At 37.1% G+C, this 19,697-nt stretch overlaps 1 protein-coding gene across 3 annotated transcripts in view; it reads right to left on the minus strand.

Annotated features, from left to right (window-relative positions):
* The window catches only part of TRIP4 (thyroid hormone receptor interactor 4), a 52,856-nt gene extending 33,159 nt beyond the window's left edge, over positions 1-19,697 (minus strand). Inside the window, exons 1-8 of one of the 3 annotated variants that reach the window (XM_061430997.1) lie at positions 19,489-19,694; positions 14,521-14,690; positions 13,250-13,374; positions 11,743-11,955; positions 9,237-9,315; positions 7,482-7,611; positions 5,541-5,756; positions 2,069-2,195 (exon numbers count right to left, since the gene is read on the minus strand). In XM_061430997.1, the coding sequence (XP_061286981.1) occupies positions 2,069-2,195; positions 5,541-5,756; positions 7,482-7,611; positions 9,237-9,315; positions 11,743-11,955; positions 13,250-13,374; positions 14,521-14,690; positions 19,489-19,589 (1,161 nt within the window). In that variant the 5' untranslated portion in view covers positions 19,590-19,694. Of the gene's footprint in view, positions 1-2,068; positions 2,196-5,540; positions 5,757-7,481; positions 7,612-9,236; positions 9,316-11,742; positions 11,956-13,249; positions 13,375-14,520; positions 14,691-19,488 lie in introns of all 3 variants that reach the window. The other 2 variants (XM_061430998.1, XM_061430999.1) reach the window with 2 other exon arrangements.

Consider the following 19,697-nt stretch of genomic DNA (forward strand, 5'->3'; position numbering starts at 1 on the left):
GGGCCCTGCCAACACTTTGATTTCAGTGTTGAGAACTGTGAGAGAATGAAGTTCTGTTGTCTTAAGCCAACTAGTTGTGGTCTTTTGTTACAGCTGCCCTGGGAAACTAATACACTTAATAGTACAGTTTAATCTCTAAGAATACTTAATTACTTGTGGGTCTCCCAACCTACCATGCTTTCAAGCTGCTGAGAGCCTTTGTACATGTTATACCATCTACCTAGAAGTCCCTCCCCAAATCTGTCTGCTTATTCATCCCTTAAGTCTCTTCTCAAAACCATTTCTTTTGTGACTCCTGTGAGTTTATGATCTCTTTCCTAATGACATGTGTCTATTATAGCAATTATCTTAAGGAACTGAAATTCTCTGTATTCAAACATATCTTCCCATTAAACTTGAAGTCCTTAAAAACCTCAAGGGTTTTTACCTTTTAATTTCACAGCACTTAGCAAAAGGGCTTCCCATGTGGCACAGTGGTAAAGAATCCACCTGCAATGCAGCAGTAGCAAGAGGCTCGGGTTCCATCCCTAGGTCGAGAAGATCCCCTGGAGTAGGAAATGGCAACCTGTTCCAGTATTTTTTGCCTGGAAAATCCCAAGGACAGAGGAGCCTGGCATGCTACAGTCCACGGGGTTGCAAAAAGTCGGACACAACTGAGCACGCATGCGGGCATTCAGCAAAGAACCTGGATAAGTACAGTGCTGCATGAGGATCTCCAGCTAAACTGTCTAAAGCACTGCTCTGATTGCATCTCTCTGCTTAAGAACATTCTATGATTCATATTTATGAAATAAAAATGTGAAAACTTTCTGGCTGAACATTTAACTCTCTAGTGATCTGACTCTACCTACTTAACCCCACTCTATTTCTATGAAAATTCCTTTTATGAATACTACCATTTGTAGTCTAAATTCACTATTCCCTATATAGTTGATGCTTGAATGATACAGGTTTGAACTATGTGGGTCCACTTATACGTGGGGTTTTTCTTTCCAATAATAAATACTACAGAACTACATGACCCATAGTTGGTTGTAGATGTGGAACCTACTGTGGCTGTGGAACTACTTTATGGAGGGCCAACTATAACTTAAACACACATTTTGACTGTGCAGAGGGCCACCACTCCCAGTCCTCCCCTACACTGTTCAGCTGTGTGTGTGTGTGTGTGTGTGTTTCCCGTGCCTTGCTCCTACGGTTAATTCTGACTGGACTGTTTTTTCCCCACCATCCCCAAGCACCATTTACTTGGATACTTACTTTTAATGAATGCCAGCTTCCCTGTAAAAGCCTCTTTTATTCCTCTCAACTGTCTTTCCCTCCTCTGGGTTTCCACTGTACTTATTTATATCTTTATCAATATTAAAACTGCCTATGTAATCTTTTCCACTACTAGTCCATGAGTTCTTTGAGGACAGAAGCAGTGTCCGGTTGATCACGTACTTCTGGGATTATACACATTAGATGCTCAATGTACTTAATGTCAAAATGTATGACAACAATGAGTAAGTGAATTAATGTATTAATTTACAATACAACACTAGGGGACTACCCACATTCTATAAAAGACAAACAAAGAGCATTAACAAAAGGACCATGGGAGTATTCTTTAAATCTCTATGCGTGTGTGTGTGCTAAGTTGCTATAATCATGTCCGACTCTTTGCAACCCCACAGTCTGTAGCCTGTCAGGCTTCTCTGTTCATGGGATTTTCTAGGCAAGAATCCTGGAGTGGATTGCCATGCCCTCTTCCAGGGAATCTTTCTAACCCACACGTCTCTTATGGTCTTCTGCACTGAGACCATAGGCAGGTTCTTCACTAGTGCCACCTGGGAAGCCCTTAAACTTCTAGCGTACTTAACAAAAGCTTCTCTTGGGTAATACGCAAATGGTAACTTGTCACAAGTGCTACAAAAAAAAAATTGGACAAACTGGGTTAGAGAATAAGATGTGTAGGAGTATTAAGAGAGCAGATTGGTGTCTACAGCCTATGAAACAGGCACACTTGAAAGAAGAAATATCTGGCCCAAACTTTTCTCACCATCCGTTAGAGCAAAGTTCCACTAACCTGGGGAGGGGGCTGGTACAGGTTGGGATTCACCAGAAGTCCCAAAGGCTCTTCAGAAGATCTATCCAATTTGGTCACTGGTTGGTTCAAGGTTCCATTGGCAATGGCATGTATTGCCTCATCTAGTCTGTGATAACAAATCAAAGGATGCAATAATTGGCAATGTCCTATGCTCAGAATATGCTTAGTTGGCACACACACAAGACTCATCACTAGTAACAGAATTTGAAATTCAAAGAGGGATCCATGGATGACCTTCCCTGCTCCCCCTATTAACTTCCCCTTCTTTTCTCTTCACTCCAAGAACCCTAAGGAAGAGGAGTTAGTAAAAGTTTCAGAACACTACGAAAATAGGTAGCACGCATTATAATCACTCATCTTTTTAACAACATTATTAAAAATGCCAAGATTAGAAAACTTGCCTGCAAACAGTCTAGGGAAGACTATTTCTCAACACCTTCAATTATTCTTCTGCCTGCTCAACAGTCCCTTCCCATTCCTCCATGCTTGCTCCATGGCTTCATGGCTTCATGGCTTCATGGCTCAGAATTTCTAAGCAGTCCCTCCACCCACACAGCACAAAAGTACTTATTCCTTTCTCTGAAGTCCTGCAGCACTTACTATTTAAACAGTCACCAAATATACCCCATGTTATCCTTTGTCTATGGTGTTGGCTATGAATATTTGGCTCTCAACCTATAAAAGAATGTGATGATTTCAGTTAAAGATTATGGAACTAGTCCTGCTGATTAGTAAATGATCACAGGTCCTGCAGGAACCGTATCTTACTCTGCTCTACAGCTCCTCATTACTTGCTGCTGTACTACCATGTCCCTGCTTGACAAACCTTTGTGGATGATGATAATTCTAAAGGACAACATAGCCTACTAGCAGGGAAGGCTGAACCTGACCTTGAATACAATTAAAGAGGTATTTGTTAGGAACTTCTTACACACAAGGCACCTTAAAAGAGGAAGAGATCAGGGCTTTCCTGCCTTCAGGAAGATTTGACTCTAAGTGGCAGGTTTAAGACAGCTAAAATAATGATAAACTAAACATGAGAGGATGTAATTATTACTATGAGACAGATACAATCCATATGGTAGTTGCTACTTATCATCCCATGTGTTGTACCAATCAGGTTCAAAGGGGAGGCAGATATTTGAAACGCAAAGTTGGGAGGAAGGATTTCCAAAGCAAGGGAAGAGCAGAAACAAAGACATGAAGCTAAGATAAAACAAAACAAAAAGTACAAGAATTTGAGGTAAGAAGTGAGTCTAAAATAGGACAGGGATGGTGAAATCTAAAGGAGGGAAACAGATTTAAGACACAGTACACTGGTTAAGGACACCTAGAACTCCAGAATCTATTGAAGAAAAAATACAAATTGCTACTCAATACATTTTAGAATGCTCACACTTACTCCCATACGACCAAAGGGGGGAAAAAGTGAATAAAAATTATGGTGAACTACCATTTTTTATGTATCAGAATGGCAACTATTTTTTGTTGTTGTTGTTAAGAAACAGACGAAGAAACTAGCATCTTGGTATCTAGTGTCAAAAAGTCAAAAGCTATGCACAATTTGAATTTTGAGATAGTGTCCAATTTTACTTCTAAAAGGCTGTACTGCTTTTTATTGAACATAAAAATGATTTTTGTTATAAAAACGATCCATGCATATTATGGAAAACAAGAAAACACAAATTAATATAAAATGAAAAACTCTATACCCATCACCCAGAAATAATTTTTTCCTTATATCTGTGTGTCATACATGCAATAGTTGAAAACAAATTTACTGAAGTTAGTGGTAAAATTTGCCTTAAGGAGAGAATAACCTGTTTAGGAAAAATCTGTGATGGATCTGCCACAAATCTAAGAGAAAGGTCAAGGACTGGGTCGAGTAGAGCATTACTGTGTTCGCCTGTATCCAGTTCTCTGTGTGTGTGCACGTGTGTGTGTAAGAGAGAGAGAGGAGAGACAGAGATATGTATGCCATTTCCAAAACATGTGGAACGAGATATCCACACGCTTTCTTTTCAGTGCTATGCTAGAGTTAACATTCACCTTTTCTCAACTCTATATTCAGTGACTTCATATTGATAACCTGAAACCGACCATGATGCAGGTTTTATTTAATAAACTTTACTTTTTAGAGCAGCTTTAGGATCAAAGCAAAGCTGATCGGAAGATTCAGAGATTTCCCATTTACCTCCTGATCCCCTCCGCCACCCCTACACACAGCCTCTCCCATTAGCAACTATCCGTCACTGGAGTAATACATTTGTCACAACTGATCAACCTACACTGACACATCATTATCCCCAAAACCTAGAGTTTCTATTAGGGTTCATGCTTGGTGATGAGACTTGAACATTTTACTATTCCCCTCCACAGTAAGAGAACATATTCATATTATTGGTCACAGATTATACAATATGATAAATTTTAAATTTCAGACAACTTAATGATACATTATGTTTCAAAGCTTGCATTTCCCTAATAAGAAGCTGAGCATCTTTTCAAATGTTTATTGGTTATTTTCATTTCCTCACCTGTAAATTATCTGTTCTTAGCCTTTGCCCATTTTTCCATTGGATATATCTTTTTAATTTGCAGGTCTTTATATAGTATGAGTATTGCTTTTTTGAACTGTTTAAACTTTAAAATGCTTTCTCTCAGTCTTGTACTTATTTACATTATTTAAAATATCTTAGTCTTCTTGACTTTTGGGTTTTGTATCTTGCTTAGAAAGAGCTTTATTATACCAAGACATTAACTATATTATAAATTTCTATTATTTTATTTCCTTCTGATCCTTTTTATTTCTTTTGTATTCAACTTTTTTTTGGTGTGGGGGGAAGTGACACTATAGGGCTTATGTGATCTTAGTTCCCTGACCAGGAGTCAAACTGGGACTCCCAGCAGTGAAAGCTTAGAGTCCTAACCACTAGACCACTAGGGAATTCTCTTGCATTTAACTCTTTAGTCAAACTTATTATCACAGCATACTTTGAAGTACAGACTTTTTTTTTGAGGTAAGAGATCTAATGCAGATTTTTTTTCAAAGCTGGTGGCCCTTCATTTATTTAATCCTTTTCTTACTGTTCAGAAAAGTTTTATGTAACTATAAACATACACCTATACACACACAATGCAGACATACAGGTGTTTTTTCTGGATTCTCTTTCATCTCATTTATCTATTCCTGTGCCCAAACTGTACCTCATTGCTTTAAAAACAACTTTTTATAAAACCACAGTATTATCTAATAGGAAAAGTTACCCTCACTGCCCATTTTCAAAATTTTCTTAGTTACTCGTCCATGTTTCTACTCCAAATGAATATATTACTTTAAAAATTAACAAAAATAACAAACCCATTAAAGGGCAGGGCTGGGGGGGAGGGCAAATCCTTTACAGTTAAAACCCCTCAATTCTCTCAGACCTTTCTGGTTTTGCCCACTTACTTGCTGTGATATTCAGCTAGAGGATCTTCGTCTTCCACAATTTTCCTGCCTGCAAAATCAATGGTGATCTTCTTAGAGAGCCGAGAGGCATGTCGAAATTCTCTCAGCTCCTCCTCTCGCTTCTGTATGGCCTCCCGCTCAATTTTGGACAACCACTGGTTAGAATCACTAGCAAAGTAATCTGACTCATCATCAATGACTTGGGTCCTTCGAATGCTAAGGAAAGAAAAAGAACACATGGCAATTAGGTCACCTGTTAACAAACAGGGATTTGACTACTGGGAAGCTGTTACAAGTAGCTCACTCTGAAATGCTGTCCTGAAGGTTATTATTTCAAATGTAGATGCTCCAGAATGTTCCCAAACCAGGTCAAGCTCTGATTTCCAGCTTCTGTACATACCTTATTCCCACTGCAGGCTCAGCTCTTAGAACGAATCTCACCCTTGGGCAGAAAAAGACACAGCACCATATCCACTGTCCTCCTATTTTCCTGTTAGTCCAGCCCTCACCTTATAACTGGGCTTACGGGTCATTTTGCTGCCTCTGAGTTCATGTCTTGACAGCTTACTCAATAACCTAGTCTTTCTACAATCTGGACCTAGACTACTCCTGCTAGACCCAGTTGCTGCCACTTCGCTTAGAAACTGGACTTCTATCCTGGACTCTCAGTCCTGGAGCTTATTCTTAGGATATCTTATGACTGCATTACTACAACACATCAGTTTCCACCACCTCCTCCACAACCTCATCCCCAGTCCCTCACTTAATATACAAGGACCAAGTTCCAAGATAAGACAATCAGGCTTATTTCTAAGATCATACCAACAAAGAAATTAAGAACTAGAGGGAATCCTGATGACCCAACTCTCTCCTTCTATAGATAATAAACCTGGGCCTCAAAGAAGTGACTACTCCCAAATCACAAAATCAGTCTCAAAGGAATAATTACTAATTAGTGATATACACAGGCATAGGGAAATACTGATTTCAATTTTCCAGGACTTGGCTGGAATTATAAAACTTTAAAATAGACTGAGAGTGGTCCTATACACAAACTTACATAATGAAATTGGTGCCCTTGGAAACACACTGGCATCAATAGGGAGAGACTCTTTTCCAGTTTCTGTTTATCAAAAAATGTGCTCTATTTCTAATGATAAATTGCACTGAGTAAGGGTAAAAGTGATACTTAAAAATCTTGTGATGGGCTTACTTAGGGAATAGCTTTTAAAGTATGTCTCAAGTATTCCTAGCGAATGATTTGAAAGTAGTAGGTGCATATAACCAAAGGATTATAATGCCAGGAACAGACATATTCAGTTGCCACATTAAGAGATTCAGGGTCTTTCTAAGGATTCCCACACGGCTACTTGAGAAGTGAGCATACACGTTCTCTTCAAACATTTTTTTTTTACCATTAATTGGGTTTCAACACATATTTTGCCCAAAAGAAGAAAAAAAGTTAGAACTAACAAATCCATAAACCTGTCTCCTAAAGAAAGGTGAGAGGGCTAAATGAGTATAAAGCACAGGAGTATAAAGCTCAATTTAGGGACATTATTAAACCACAAAATAAATTTAGTGTCAAAGGAAAAAGGGAGAGTAAGACATGTGTCCCCATGAGATGGTATTAACTCTCCCAGAGACAGCTTCTTATGGAGTATCCAGCATATGTTGACTGAATTAATGAATGGCTTCAAGTGAAACAAGTGTGGAATTCCATCCAAATCAACTTTCCAGGGGGTACACTAGCATTTGACAAGAAACAAAACATGTTGCAGGCGAGGTCCTCTTGGTGCGAGCCTATCTTAGTCAAACATGATTCAAAAACAAGCAGCTGACCTCCTACACAGAGCGTTTGTTCTTCTTTTGCTGTAGGTAAAGTGCCAAAATAATGGACTACTCTATTTCTTAGCCTTTTTAATTCTAATCACATCATACCTAGTTCTGTCAAACTCTAGCAGCTTGTCTTTATGCTTGATAGCCTTCTCCAGACCAGATTTAAATCGCAATTCTTGATGAGGAAGAAGGTCCTTGGTAGAGATGTCCACTTTCCCAGAATTCTCTGTTCCTGAAATTCAATAAGGAAATCAAATGGTGTCAGCGTATCATACAAATTAGCTGTATCATGTGCAGCAAAGAAAAAAATATCAGAAGGTATGGCTGTGTCTTTAATGATAGTCTTCATTTTAATGGAAAACAAACAGGTACCACAGGCCAGGCTTTACTTCCTCAGGCATCAAGCAGCACTTGAAACATAGTAAGTTCTCAATCAATGTTAAGGATCCACTTCTTTCCTTTCCTTATGGGAATGTGGATTATTAAAGGTAACAGACTATTTAATAAAACAACATAAAAATGCCTTACTAATGAAAAACTTCATTGAGTAGGGCTAAATATCATCTTTAAACTACTTCTATATATCAAAGTTAAAAACTAAATAACAAAGGGAAAAAAGAGAAGAAATTTCAGGAAAGGAACAGCAATCAATAATGAGAACTTATCAGGTGTTAAAGCAATGATGATGACTATAAAATTACATATTATATTACTTAATTCTCACAATAGCCTTGTAAGACAGTTTTTATTATTTTTATTTTACGGACAAAGAAACTGAAGTTCAGAAACATTAATAAATTCACCAAGTTCGGTTAAGTTAGAAATTAAAAGGTGGAAACAAGATTTAACCTTAGGTCTAACTCTAAAGCCCACCATCCATTCCTCGGTCCATGTGTTATCTCCCTGGTGACAACAAACCATAAATCTATATATCAGAAAGGATAGCCATAAATTATGATAGCATCAAGATCTAAAATGTGTTAGGAAAGCAACTAGGCTATAATGAAGGCTTTCTCTTACCTAAAACTCTAGGCCTATTTAAAGTCCTGTCAAATCTTCTTTTAAAATTAGAAAAAAAAAAAGAGAGATTGATTCTTGTGTTCTGAATATCAGAAAAGAACTGGGGCTTCCCTGATGGCCCAGTGGTTGGGAATCCACCTTGTAATACAGGGGATAAGGGTTCGATCCCTGGTCCAGGAAGATCCTACATGCCATGAGGAAACTAAGCCCATGTGCCATAACTACTGAAGCCCACACTCTGCAACAAGAGAAGCCACCACAATTAGAAGCCCAAGCACCAGAACTAGAGAGTAGCCCCCACCCACCACAACTAGAGAAAGCCCATGCTGCAATGAAGACTCAAAGCAGCCAAAGAAAAAGGCACTGAGAACCACTTGTTTCGTAATAATGACCCTGCTGCTGCTGCTAAGTTGCTTCAGTCGTGTACGACTCTGTGCGACCCCATAGACGGCAGCCCACCAGGCTCCCCGTCCCTGGGATTCTCCAGGCAAGAACACTGGAGTGGGTTGCCATTTCCTTCTCCAATGCATCAAAGTGAAAAGGGCAAGTGAAGTCGCTCAGTCATGTCTGACTCTGTGTGACCCCATGGACTGCGGCCCACCAGGCTCCTCTGTCCATGGGATTTTCCAGGCAAGAGTACTGGAGTGGGGTGCCATTGCCTTCTCCTGCTCAATGTTAGGTGGTTTTAATAAGAATATTTTTTAAAAAATGCTTAGAGAATAAATGAGTAAATAAACTGCCATCTTACATACCAGGATACAAGTAAGAGAAATAATCACAGATACAATCATCGCAGGTCCATCACCACAGTGATCCAATTGAAAGATTACTGCCTACCTGACATGAGCTTCTTCAGTAGTTTCTGGCTCTTGTTTGAGTCACGCTGTAAAATATCTCGTTCTTCATGAGTACATACCTGATAAAGAGACAAAACACATGATCCAATAGTTAAAAGATACTGTGTGCTTGATATACTTAAAAAGTAACCTCAAATTACACATTAGATACAGCAATAAAATAATAAGACTGTCAGTGTTTTTTAATCAAGACAAATATACCAAAAAATATATATCCAAATGAGTTTCCCCCTAGTCTCTTTCCATTTCTTCCTTCTTTTATGAACCATACAAAAAAACTGATCTCACTGCAAGTGTCCCTAAATGACTAGTTTAAAGAAAAAAAGGCTAACCTACTTTCAAAAGACAAAAATGTGCCACCAAGAATACAGAAAAATACATATTTTTAAAAGTCTTCCATTTCTAATCATAAAATTCAAGTCTTACAAGTGAAATTATAAGCAAGTTTCTTATTTATTTATTTTTAGTTGCACCATGTGGCAATGGAAGCACAGAGTCTTAACCACCGGACCACCAGGGAAGCCCCACAAGTGTCTTATTAAAAAGAGTCAAAAGAAGCAGCACAATACAGTGCCAACAGTGAAAACTAGTCTAGCTTTTGCATGCATTTTGTTTCTTTGCTTTCAAACATTACCTACTTGTAAAGTAATAAACATATTAAGCAAAGAAAAAATTATATTATAAAATCACTACAAGAAAGTATTTTACTTCAAAAAAGGAGTTTACTTAAAAACAATTTCATGCGATCCAAAAGTCTACAAATAATAAATGCTGGAGAGGGTGTGGAGAAAAAGGAACCCTCTTACACTGTTGGTGGGAATGCAAACTAGTACAGCCACTATGGAGAACAGTGTGGAGATTCCTTAAAAAACTGGAAATAGAACTGCCTTATGATCCAGCAATCCCACTGCTGGGCATACACACTGAGGAAACCAGAAGGGAAAGAGACACGTGTACCCCAATGTTCATCGCAGCACTGTTTATAATAGCCAGGACATGGAAGCAACCTAGATGTCCATCAGCAGATGAATGGATAAAGAAAGCTGTGGTACATATACACAATGGAGTATTACTCAGCCATTAAAAAGAATACATTTGAATCAGTTCTAATGAGGTGGATGAAACTGGAGCCTATTATACAGAGTGAAGTAAGCCAGAAGGAAAAACACCAATACAGTATACTAACACATATATATGGAATTTAGAAAGATGGTAACGATAACCCTGTATACGAGACAGCAAAAGAGACACTGATGTATAGAACAGTCTTATGGACTCTGTGGGAGAGGGAGAGGGTGGGAAGATTTGGGAGGGAAAAAAAAAAAAATTTCAAGATAATCCTGATATGCATCTGGACTTTAAAAAATGATTACAAGTTTTTCTATTAAATGGTAGTTTTAGTGAAAAAAAAAAAAAATCCACTGGATTAGGGAAGGCTTAGCTTTCCTTCCAGTTCTGGCAGCTTGTGGATCCAGAGTGGCATAGATTGTCACTGCCTTTCCTTCTACTTCATATCTTTCTAAGAGTATAATTATTTCAAACAGAAAAAAATAAATAAATAAATAAAAACAATTTCATACTAAGCTTAATTAATAAAACTGCAAGACTTCAAGGCCAATCTGCTTTACGTTACTTTGTTTCTTGAACAGAAGGATCCAAGGGACCTAACAGAAAACACTGTACTTGCTAGCAGTTGCCTGAGTGGCACATGGAGTTCCGGCCAGCAGCTGTCGGGTATTTCTCTAGCGAAAAAAAGCCCCCCATGGGAGGATATTTGCTGTTGTTTTCTGAACATTTTTGATATTAGATACTACATTTTTCAGGTCATCCACTGTCAATCAACTTATTATCTGAGTATATTGAAAAGTTAAAGGCCCCACAAGACAAGGGAAAACAAAGCAACACAAAATATGCTTTCACCAATAGCAATGCCACTGTTTCTGCCAGTCAGCTCAAGTGGCAGAACAAGCCTTCTAGACAACTCACTCAGGTGTCTGTAATTCCGGCTACACTTTTGAGATGACTCACTCAGATAATGCAGCATTATATGTTCTGGAAAAACAAGCTATAAAGACCTGTGGATTATGTCACAGTGACTCTGCATCTCTAGAAATATGAGCCACATCTGAGACCTGACAAAAATTTTTAATGTTTCAGGCCCTAAAGTTTTCTTGAATTGAATTTAATCTGACACAAGACTTGGATTCCTCACAATGTATGCAATCAAAGTCCTTCTCACAAACAGGCCTTATTCTAGCGTATCACCTTGAGTTTTTGACTAAAGTTCGTGTTATAAGAACTTACTGGTAGCACAGCAATGTAAATTAACTGTACTTCAATTAAAAAAAAATTTTTTTTTTATTTACTGGACACCTTAGGGAAGAAATTTACTAAGAAAAAGAGAACTTACCAGGGGTGTAATAAAGTCAAAAGCATAGTAAAAAACCAAAACCAAAGCATAGTAAAACAGGAGAGAAACAATTTACCAGAGAACCACAAAATAAGCAGGGGCCAGAACCCTCTTGTTCACAGACAATCCGCCCACAGACCAGACAGTTGTTGATCAGTTTGTGCTTCTGGCCCAGGCAATCACAAGGGTGGCGACCTGGAATCAGGACTGCAAGCTTGTCCTGCCCCTCTTTCGTATATAAACTGACAAACTTTGTCTTCTTCTTCAAGGAGCTGCTGTTGTCTTGTGCCTAAGGGTACAAAGATATCACAAACAACATCAAATAATTAATGACAATGAAAGCAGTCAGGAGAGAACAACCTCAGTTCTATTCAATAATAACTTATAGGGACTTCCCTGGCGGCCTAGTAGTGAAGACTCCGAGCTCCCACACAGGGGGCATGGGTTCAATTCCTGGTTGGGGAGCTAAGATCTCACACCTGAGTGGTATGGTCAAAAACAAAAACAAAAACTTTGACAATTTGATAGGTAGTATCTCAGGGGATTTAACGTGTATTTATTTGATTACTAGTAGCATAACCAACCATCCTTGTTGGCCCAGGACTCAGGGGAAATCTCAGACTACAGGACTTTTCAATGCTAAAACCAGGAGAGTCCAGGCAACTAAGGGGACAAACTGGTCACTTAATTGCTGGTAAGGATAAACATTTTTAATGTTTATTGGTCATTCATATTTTTTCTTTTGCTTATGACAGTCTTTGCTCATTTTATTTCAATTAACAAAAGGCTTAAGACAATTTTTTTTTTTAAGTTCACATTATTTTGGAAACCCTTCTCCACATGTTGTTGCACGGTCACCACAAATGAATTTTTTGATCACTACTTTTACTTCCCTGGTGGCTCAGATGGTAAAGCGTCTGACTACAATGCAGAAAACGCAGGTTAGATCCCTGGGTTGGGAAGATCCTCTGGAGAAGGAAATAGCAACCTACTCCAGTACTCTTGCCTGGAAAATTCCATGGATGGAGGAGCGTGGTAGGCTACAGTCCATGGGGTCACAAAGAGTCGGACACGACTGAGCAACTTCACTTTCACTCTTCCATCTTAGCATAACTAACCACCCTGAATATAAATATTTCTGCTTACCTCATGGGGCTACTTTGGGAGCCAAGAGAGACTATGAAAGAGCTCTAAATGCTAAATAATGATGACAGTGGTGGTAGAAGTGAATGTTCTAAAACAGGAACATCTTAAAACAGCCAGAGTTCAAATTCTTTCAGTATAAACCCATAAAAAATGTTGAAATTGAAGCCCTGGTGCATTTCCTTAAATATTTTCTATCAAAGCTATCTATAATCTCTAAAAGATGTCCTTATAATACTAATTTAATCAAGCTGCAAAAAAAAAAAAAAAAACAAACTACCATATAGAAAGGAATATGCCATTATCATCACTCTTTAAAATTCATGCACTTGTTGCAAGTTGCCATTCTAGACCAATGTATATCCCTTGCTCTCTGAAATGTATCAGGTGTTTCATCTTTTCCATAGAGCCAAAAAAAGCCTCATTTTCTGAGCACTCACCTTGGCCAAATCAAAAGGTGTTTTGACCTCTGTGGTTGTATCAGGTTCAGTAAATGCAGGCGCTTCCTGTTTGTTTCTCCCTTTCCGCCTACTCCTCTTCAGCTGGTCTCCTGATCTCTGGCCATCTAACATTTATTTAAAGAAGAAGAAAAAAACATATATGTGTGTATGTGTATATATATATGTACATAGACAGACTGGAAATAGTAGGATTCATTGGTAAGTTAATAGCTAATAAAGGGAAGGCAATGCTTAATATTTAGAGTCAAGAAGTCAGGCAGGTTTTTAAATTATCTCTTCCTCTCAGATCACAATTAAATTAAATTCAAACTATCATTTTTCAAGATTACAGTCAATGATAAAGACTACTGGGTAACATTAAGAAGTTAAATTATCCTTACAGCTGATTTACATTGCATGGCAGAAACCAACACAACATTGTAAAGCAATCATCTTCCAATTAAAAAAAAAGAGTATAAAAATTTTTTTAAAAAGAAGTTAAATTAAATAGAATTCCCTGGTTGCCCAGTGGCCCAAGTTTTCACTGCCAAGGGCCAGGGCTCAAGCCCTGGTAGGGGGACCAAGGCACCGCAAGTCATGTAGTACAGCCAAAAACACAGAAGTTAAATTAAAATCTGACATTTTAGACTGTATAATAATAATGACTTATTTAGTTTGGTGCTCATCTTTAGTACTGTTTAACTTATTAGTTACTTGTAAATGCTACTCATACTGAAACCGGTCAACATTTACTTACATTATTGTACTAAGTTTTTCTTTAATCCATGTTTTAAATTTTTCAAGTTATTCTGAAGCTACAACTGTTTCTACAAACAAGTGTTCTTGTGATATTTTCTAAGTTGAAAAAGTCTGAACTAAAACAATATTCATTACAGATCAAGTAGAAGTGAACTTGGGCTTCCCAGGTGGCTCAGTGGTAAAGAATCCACCTGCTAATAATGCAGGAGACTCGGGTGTGATCCCTGGGGGAGAAAGACCCCTTGGAGGAGAAAATGACAACCCATTCCAGTATCCTTGCATGGAGAATTCCATGGACAGAGAAGCCTGGAGGGCTATAGTCCATGGGGTTGCCAAAGAGTTGGACATGACTTAGCAACTATACAACAAGAGAACTGAACTAAAAACATGTAGCACGATTCTGCTTAAGTTAGCTGTGAGGGAATATGGGGTGATAGAACATATGCGGTCCTATAAACCAGCCAATTTACCAATATTTCAACCTTTAAGTTAATCACATCAACTTAACCTACCATCTTTCTTGAAGGACTGCTGCAGAGCATCAGAAGTCAACTCCTGATCATTCTTTTGCCATTTGGTTACAAGCTCTTCTATAAATTGACCTTTTTTGCCCTCATTTCCCTGAAGGAGGTCAGTAACATATTCTCGTATCTCTTCAGCACTCTCAATTGACAAAACATACCTCAAAAAGCAAAGAAATAAGTTGTTAAAACAAAGTTAGTTTACACCATGTTTTTCAATAATCATAACAGAGATCAAGGTAGTAAAAAACATTTATTAATCCATTAGAGTGTTTATTTTGAGCCAAGTTCAAGGTTAGACGCTAGGGATATAAATTTGATTAGAACAAAGACTGATGCCAACTAGTTCATAGTCTAACTTTCATGTTTTCTTATATTTCTAGAATCAAATCAGTATTTTGAAAATAGGCTTGTGGGGCTGTCCTTAACATAGAAATACTTTTTAACCTAAATGGGAAAATAACTTGAAAAAGAATATACAGGTGTAACTGAATCACTTGCTGTACACCTGAAACTAACAAATTTTATTTCTAGAATCAAATCAGTGTTTTGAAGCTAGGCTTGTGGGACTTTCCTAAACATAGAAATACTTTCTAACTTAACTGGGAAAATAACTTGAAAAAGGACACACACACACACACACACACACACACACATATATATATAACTAAATTACTTTGCTATATACCTGAAACTAACATAGCATTGTTAATCAACCAGACTCCAACATAAAATTAAGTGTACGAAATAAGTATTTATTATTTTTTAAATTTCTCTACTCTGATAGCAGAATTTTTAACATTTTGACAAACACTTTTGAAGGTCATAGAATAACAAAAATATTGTCCTTTTTTTTTTTTTTAAATTAAGATCACTTTGCAGGGTCTAAGCCTGCATGGTCATTTTTATGGTTCCATACTACCGCACAAAGCAAGAACTACCTATATATTGATTGAGGAATGGTTACAAAGCTACATATACTTGTAAAACTGATCAAATTTTACATTTGAACAAGTGACTCTATTAAACAAAAATTACATCTCAATAAACTGTTAAAAACGACTGCTATTTTTTAAAAAACGTAAGAATACTTTCCGTAACTACACATCTGCAGTCATTGTATTTTCCTAGGAACAATACAAAGTACTTAATTTTTATACTGTAAAACCTAAAATCTTTTTTTGCTAAAAATATGAATATATACTACAAGCTAACCAGTTACTGATTTAACATTCTTAAACATTATAAATTAAGATTAGCAAAAAAAAAAAAAAGAGATTAGCATCATATCAGAATGAGCAGATCTACTTTAAGAAAATAGGATGAAGGGTTTCTAAAAGTGAAATCTAAAAGGGGTAGGAGTACAAGTCAGTACTTTTCTATAAACCAATCAGACAATATACTGAAAGTGCCTTAAAAACAATCCAGTAATTCCATTTACAGAACTCTCTAAGAAATAAGAGACACAGGAATTTATGCAAAAATGTTAACTATATCATTATTTGAGTTAGAGAAAAACTGGAGGCTATTTAAGCCTTCATTAATGGAAGGGGCAAATGAATTCAAGTTTTTGGACTTTACAAAATCTAATATGCGGTCACTAAAAGTGAAATGTTTGAATAATTATTATTTTTTTAATTATTAACTTGTTTACATTATTATTTTTTTTTTTACCATGCCACCAGGCTTGGGGGATCTTAGTTTCCTAACCAGGGATTAAACTGTGCCCTCAGCAGTGAAATCTTGGGAGTCCAAACTACTGGATCCCCAGGGAATTCCCTGAATAATTACTATTACCTGAGAAAAAAATGCTCTCATATAAAGTGAAATAGTAGGACAACCCATACGGTATATGATCTCAATTGCTATAAAAGGAAATGTATATATCCATACACTTGTGTGCAGAAAAAAGGCTTCTTTTTTGTAGAAACCCTTCTAAGGTTACACATTAAAATGATTACCACTAAGAGAGATGATTAAAAATAGTTGGGTTTGTTTTTATTTTCTTTATTCCTTTACAATGAATATATTTTAGAAATGTATTACAATATGCATAGGAAAAAACACTAAGAGAGAAATAGAGTTATCTCTGGGTTATGGTATTATGGTAATCTTGGTTACCTCCTTTACCCTTTGCTGATTTTTTTTAGTTTTCTACAGTGACTATATTACGTCATTAGAGAAGTGAAAAAATTCAGGTATCAAACCATGACAGCATTGCATGATCTGAAGAAACTGTAATATAGACATACTGGTATGAGATACAAGAAAATTATTACAATAATGCTATATTCTTTGAATTTAAAATAAAAATCATGTAATTGTCCCATCCTTGGTAATAAATGTACTAGGTTCTTTACCTAATGTGGTGGTTGATTTGCAGAGTCAGAATCTATAAGAGAACAAACCTGTGCCTTTGGGCATCCTTAAGAGCATCTTCTAATCAAATACAAATTTTTACAAAATAGACAACTGTTTTTAATGAATTTTAAGGTTTAATCAACTTGATCCCCAAACTTACTAGGCCCCATTAAAAGATTAATTGGTATCAAGAATTCAGATAGCTGCAAAGAACCTCAAAGTATCATTTAACTCTGGAATATGCAAGGCATTAGGGAATTATTTAAAGAGTTTTAGAAACAATTGAATAAATGTCATTTTAAATATTTAACAAAGAATAATAAAGACCAACATACATCCAAATGTATTAAACGTCAAATCTTAACAAAACAGATCCAACCAAAACTAATGCAGACTGTGGAACAAGGTTTATTTTGCTAATTCTGTGTATAGACCTTAATGTTCCATAAATGAATCACTGATTAGGAAGGTAACAGCTTTATGCTATCTTTTTAAAAAATTCAGGCCACTTGTGTCAAACTGTTCAAGTTAGCACACTATTATAGTATAGCTGGGTAATTCTAAATTAAATATCAGGCAAGACAAGGCACAGCAAATCTATACAGCAAATGCTTTCATCATGGCATCATAGCTTGTGCTATAGCTAGTGAAAACCTAGAAGTGGTTCCAATAGCGCTAAATTACAGGTAGCTAGTGCTTGTTTTATGTTTTGGTCAATTCTTGTCTAACTTATATTTATAAATATTTTAAAATACAAGCAAGTGTACAGCCATACTCAGTGCTGCAACTTTAAAACAGAAATTTCTGATCACTCCTCTTTCAACTGTGTGGAAAGTTTAACTGAGGAAAATCTCAGGCTGCAAAATGAGCTATTAAACCACAATCTATGAGAATTAGAAATTTCCTAATACTGTATAAGCAACACAATACAACTGGATTCTGAGACTGAGAAGCCTGCAACTATCCAAACTCCATTGTTGATTCATCAAAAATAGCCTCAATCTTTTTTTCTTTTAACTGATATTTTTTTTCTGTTTGATATATTACAAAGCTCCATTATTTCATTTGACAGCATTCTACTGCTTGAAAAAATGTCTGAAAACGACTTAGCTTGATCTTGCCTTCAAAGAAGGGTAAAGCCAAGCCATACAATCTGGCTGGATTGGTTTTCTTTTTTTTAATCTTAAAAAATAGCTTTAAATATTTAAAATTTTAAAAAACTGACATATAGTTGATTTAAAATTTTGTATTAGTTTCAGGTGTACAGCAAAGTGATTTAGATATGTACATTTTTTTCAGATTCTTTTCTAAGTTATTACAAGATATTTAATGTAGTTCTCTGTGCTATATAGTAAATCGTTGTTCAACTATTTCATATATAGTGATATGTATTTGTTAATTCTACACTCCTAATTTATCCCCTCCCCCTTTCCCTCTGGTAACCATAAGTTTAGTCTTCTATATAGGTCTGGGGGTCTGTTTCTGTTTTGTAAATAAAAGTCATTGATGTTCCTTTTTAAGAATTCCACATATAAGTGATACAATATTCACTTAACTGGGATTTTTTGATAATCTATTACCATGTTCAAAATTATCCTTTAAAATAGGCTCTCTTAACTCTCTCATTGCCAACAAGCCTATTTTCTCCCAAACTCAGAAATTGACCTAACTTTCTACAAAAGGCCTACAGCTGCAATTTAAGTTTCAGCATCAATGAGCAAGGAGCCAAATCAAGAAACACTTCTAGGTTCTTAAGTCCACTTTTTGTAGAAATTTTTCCCTACTCTTGAACTCTACACTGACACCTACCTATCTTTTAGTTCTCAATTCATCCCTTGCAATTAATCTTAGGAGTTTCTCAAACCTTAATCAGACTCCTTTTTCCAATGCTCCCCAATACCCTGCACTTCCTTCACCTCATAACTCATCAACCATCTTTGCTGTCCCAGCACTTGGTATGCAGTAACGAAAAAAAAGAAATCAATTGCAAGCAGATATTAAATCAAATCACTACTTCCACTTCACAAGAATCATAAATTGTTAAAGATAATCAGTGCTAATTATTCATTTTACAGACGAGGAAACTAAGGTACAAAATTGGAAGCTAAGTTGCCTAAGGTTCCAAAACTGGTGAATGACCACAGAAAATAGAACCAGGGATTCCCAAGTCAGGAGGTATCTTTGCACAGCACCACGCCACCCTTATTTAAATTTCAGGCCCTATTTGACACACGCAGGACTGGGTAAACTATTGATAAAATGTTCAGAGCAAGGAATTTCTGAAAAGACAACTTGGCTTGCCCCTTTTCTCCCAAATGTATAAGGAAGGATAATTAGACTTATAGGTCTAATTATTAGGGATTTGGCGTTTTCCTGGGAAAAGAAGGCCCCACCAGCCGATTGTGGAGCATGACACCCTATTCCAGAAGCTAAACTATAAAGCCGGAGGTCAAAATTCGGCGCTCGGAGATAGACAGCAGCCCTTTTATTAAATTTCTTCATTCTCATTAACTCTTTAGTCCTTTTTCCGATTCCCCGTTTGCTTAGTCAGTACACATCCCAGAGCTCCTTCCCGCCTCGGACCCGAACCTGTCTTACTGTATGATCTCCTCACTGACATCCAGGCCGAAACTTTTCCGCAACTGCTCGGTGCACCAGCCCACCAGCTGCTCGCGGGACGCCGCCCCAGCTACCGCCATTTTCCCGAGCCGGAACCAGCTGGGATGGAAAAGCTCGGCGTTCTACACCGGACTAGGCCCCTAGCAAAACCGACCTCGCTCGCGCGGGTTCCGCCAGCCTGCACCGCC

This window comes from Bos javanicus, chromosome 10 (assembly GCF_032452875.1).
Source record: "Bos javanicus breed banteng chromosome 10, ARS-OSU_banteng_1.0, whole genome shotgun sequence".
NCBI lineage: Eukaryota > Metazoa > Chordata > Mammalia > Artiodactyla > Bovidae > Bos > Bos javanicus.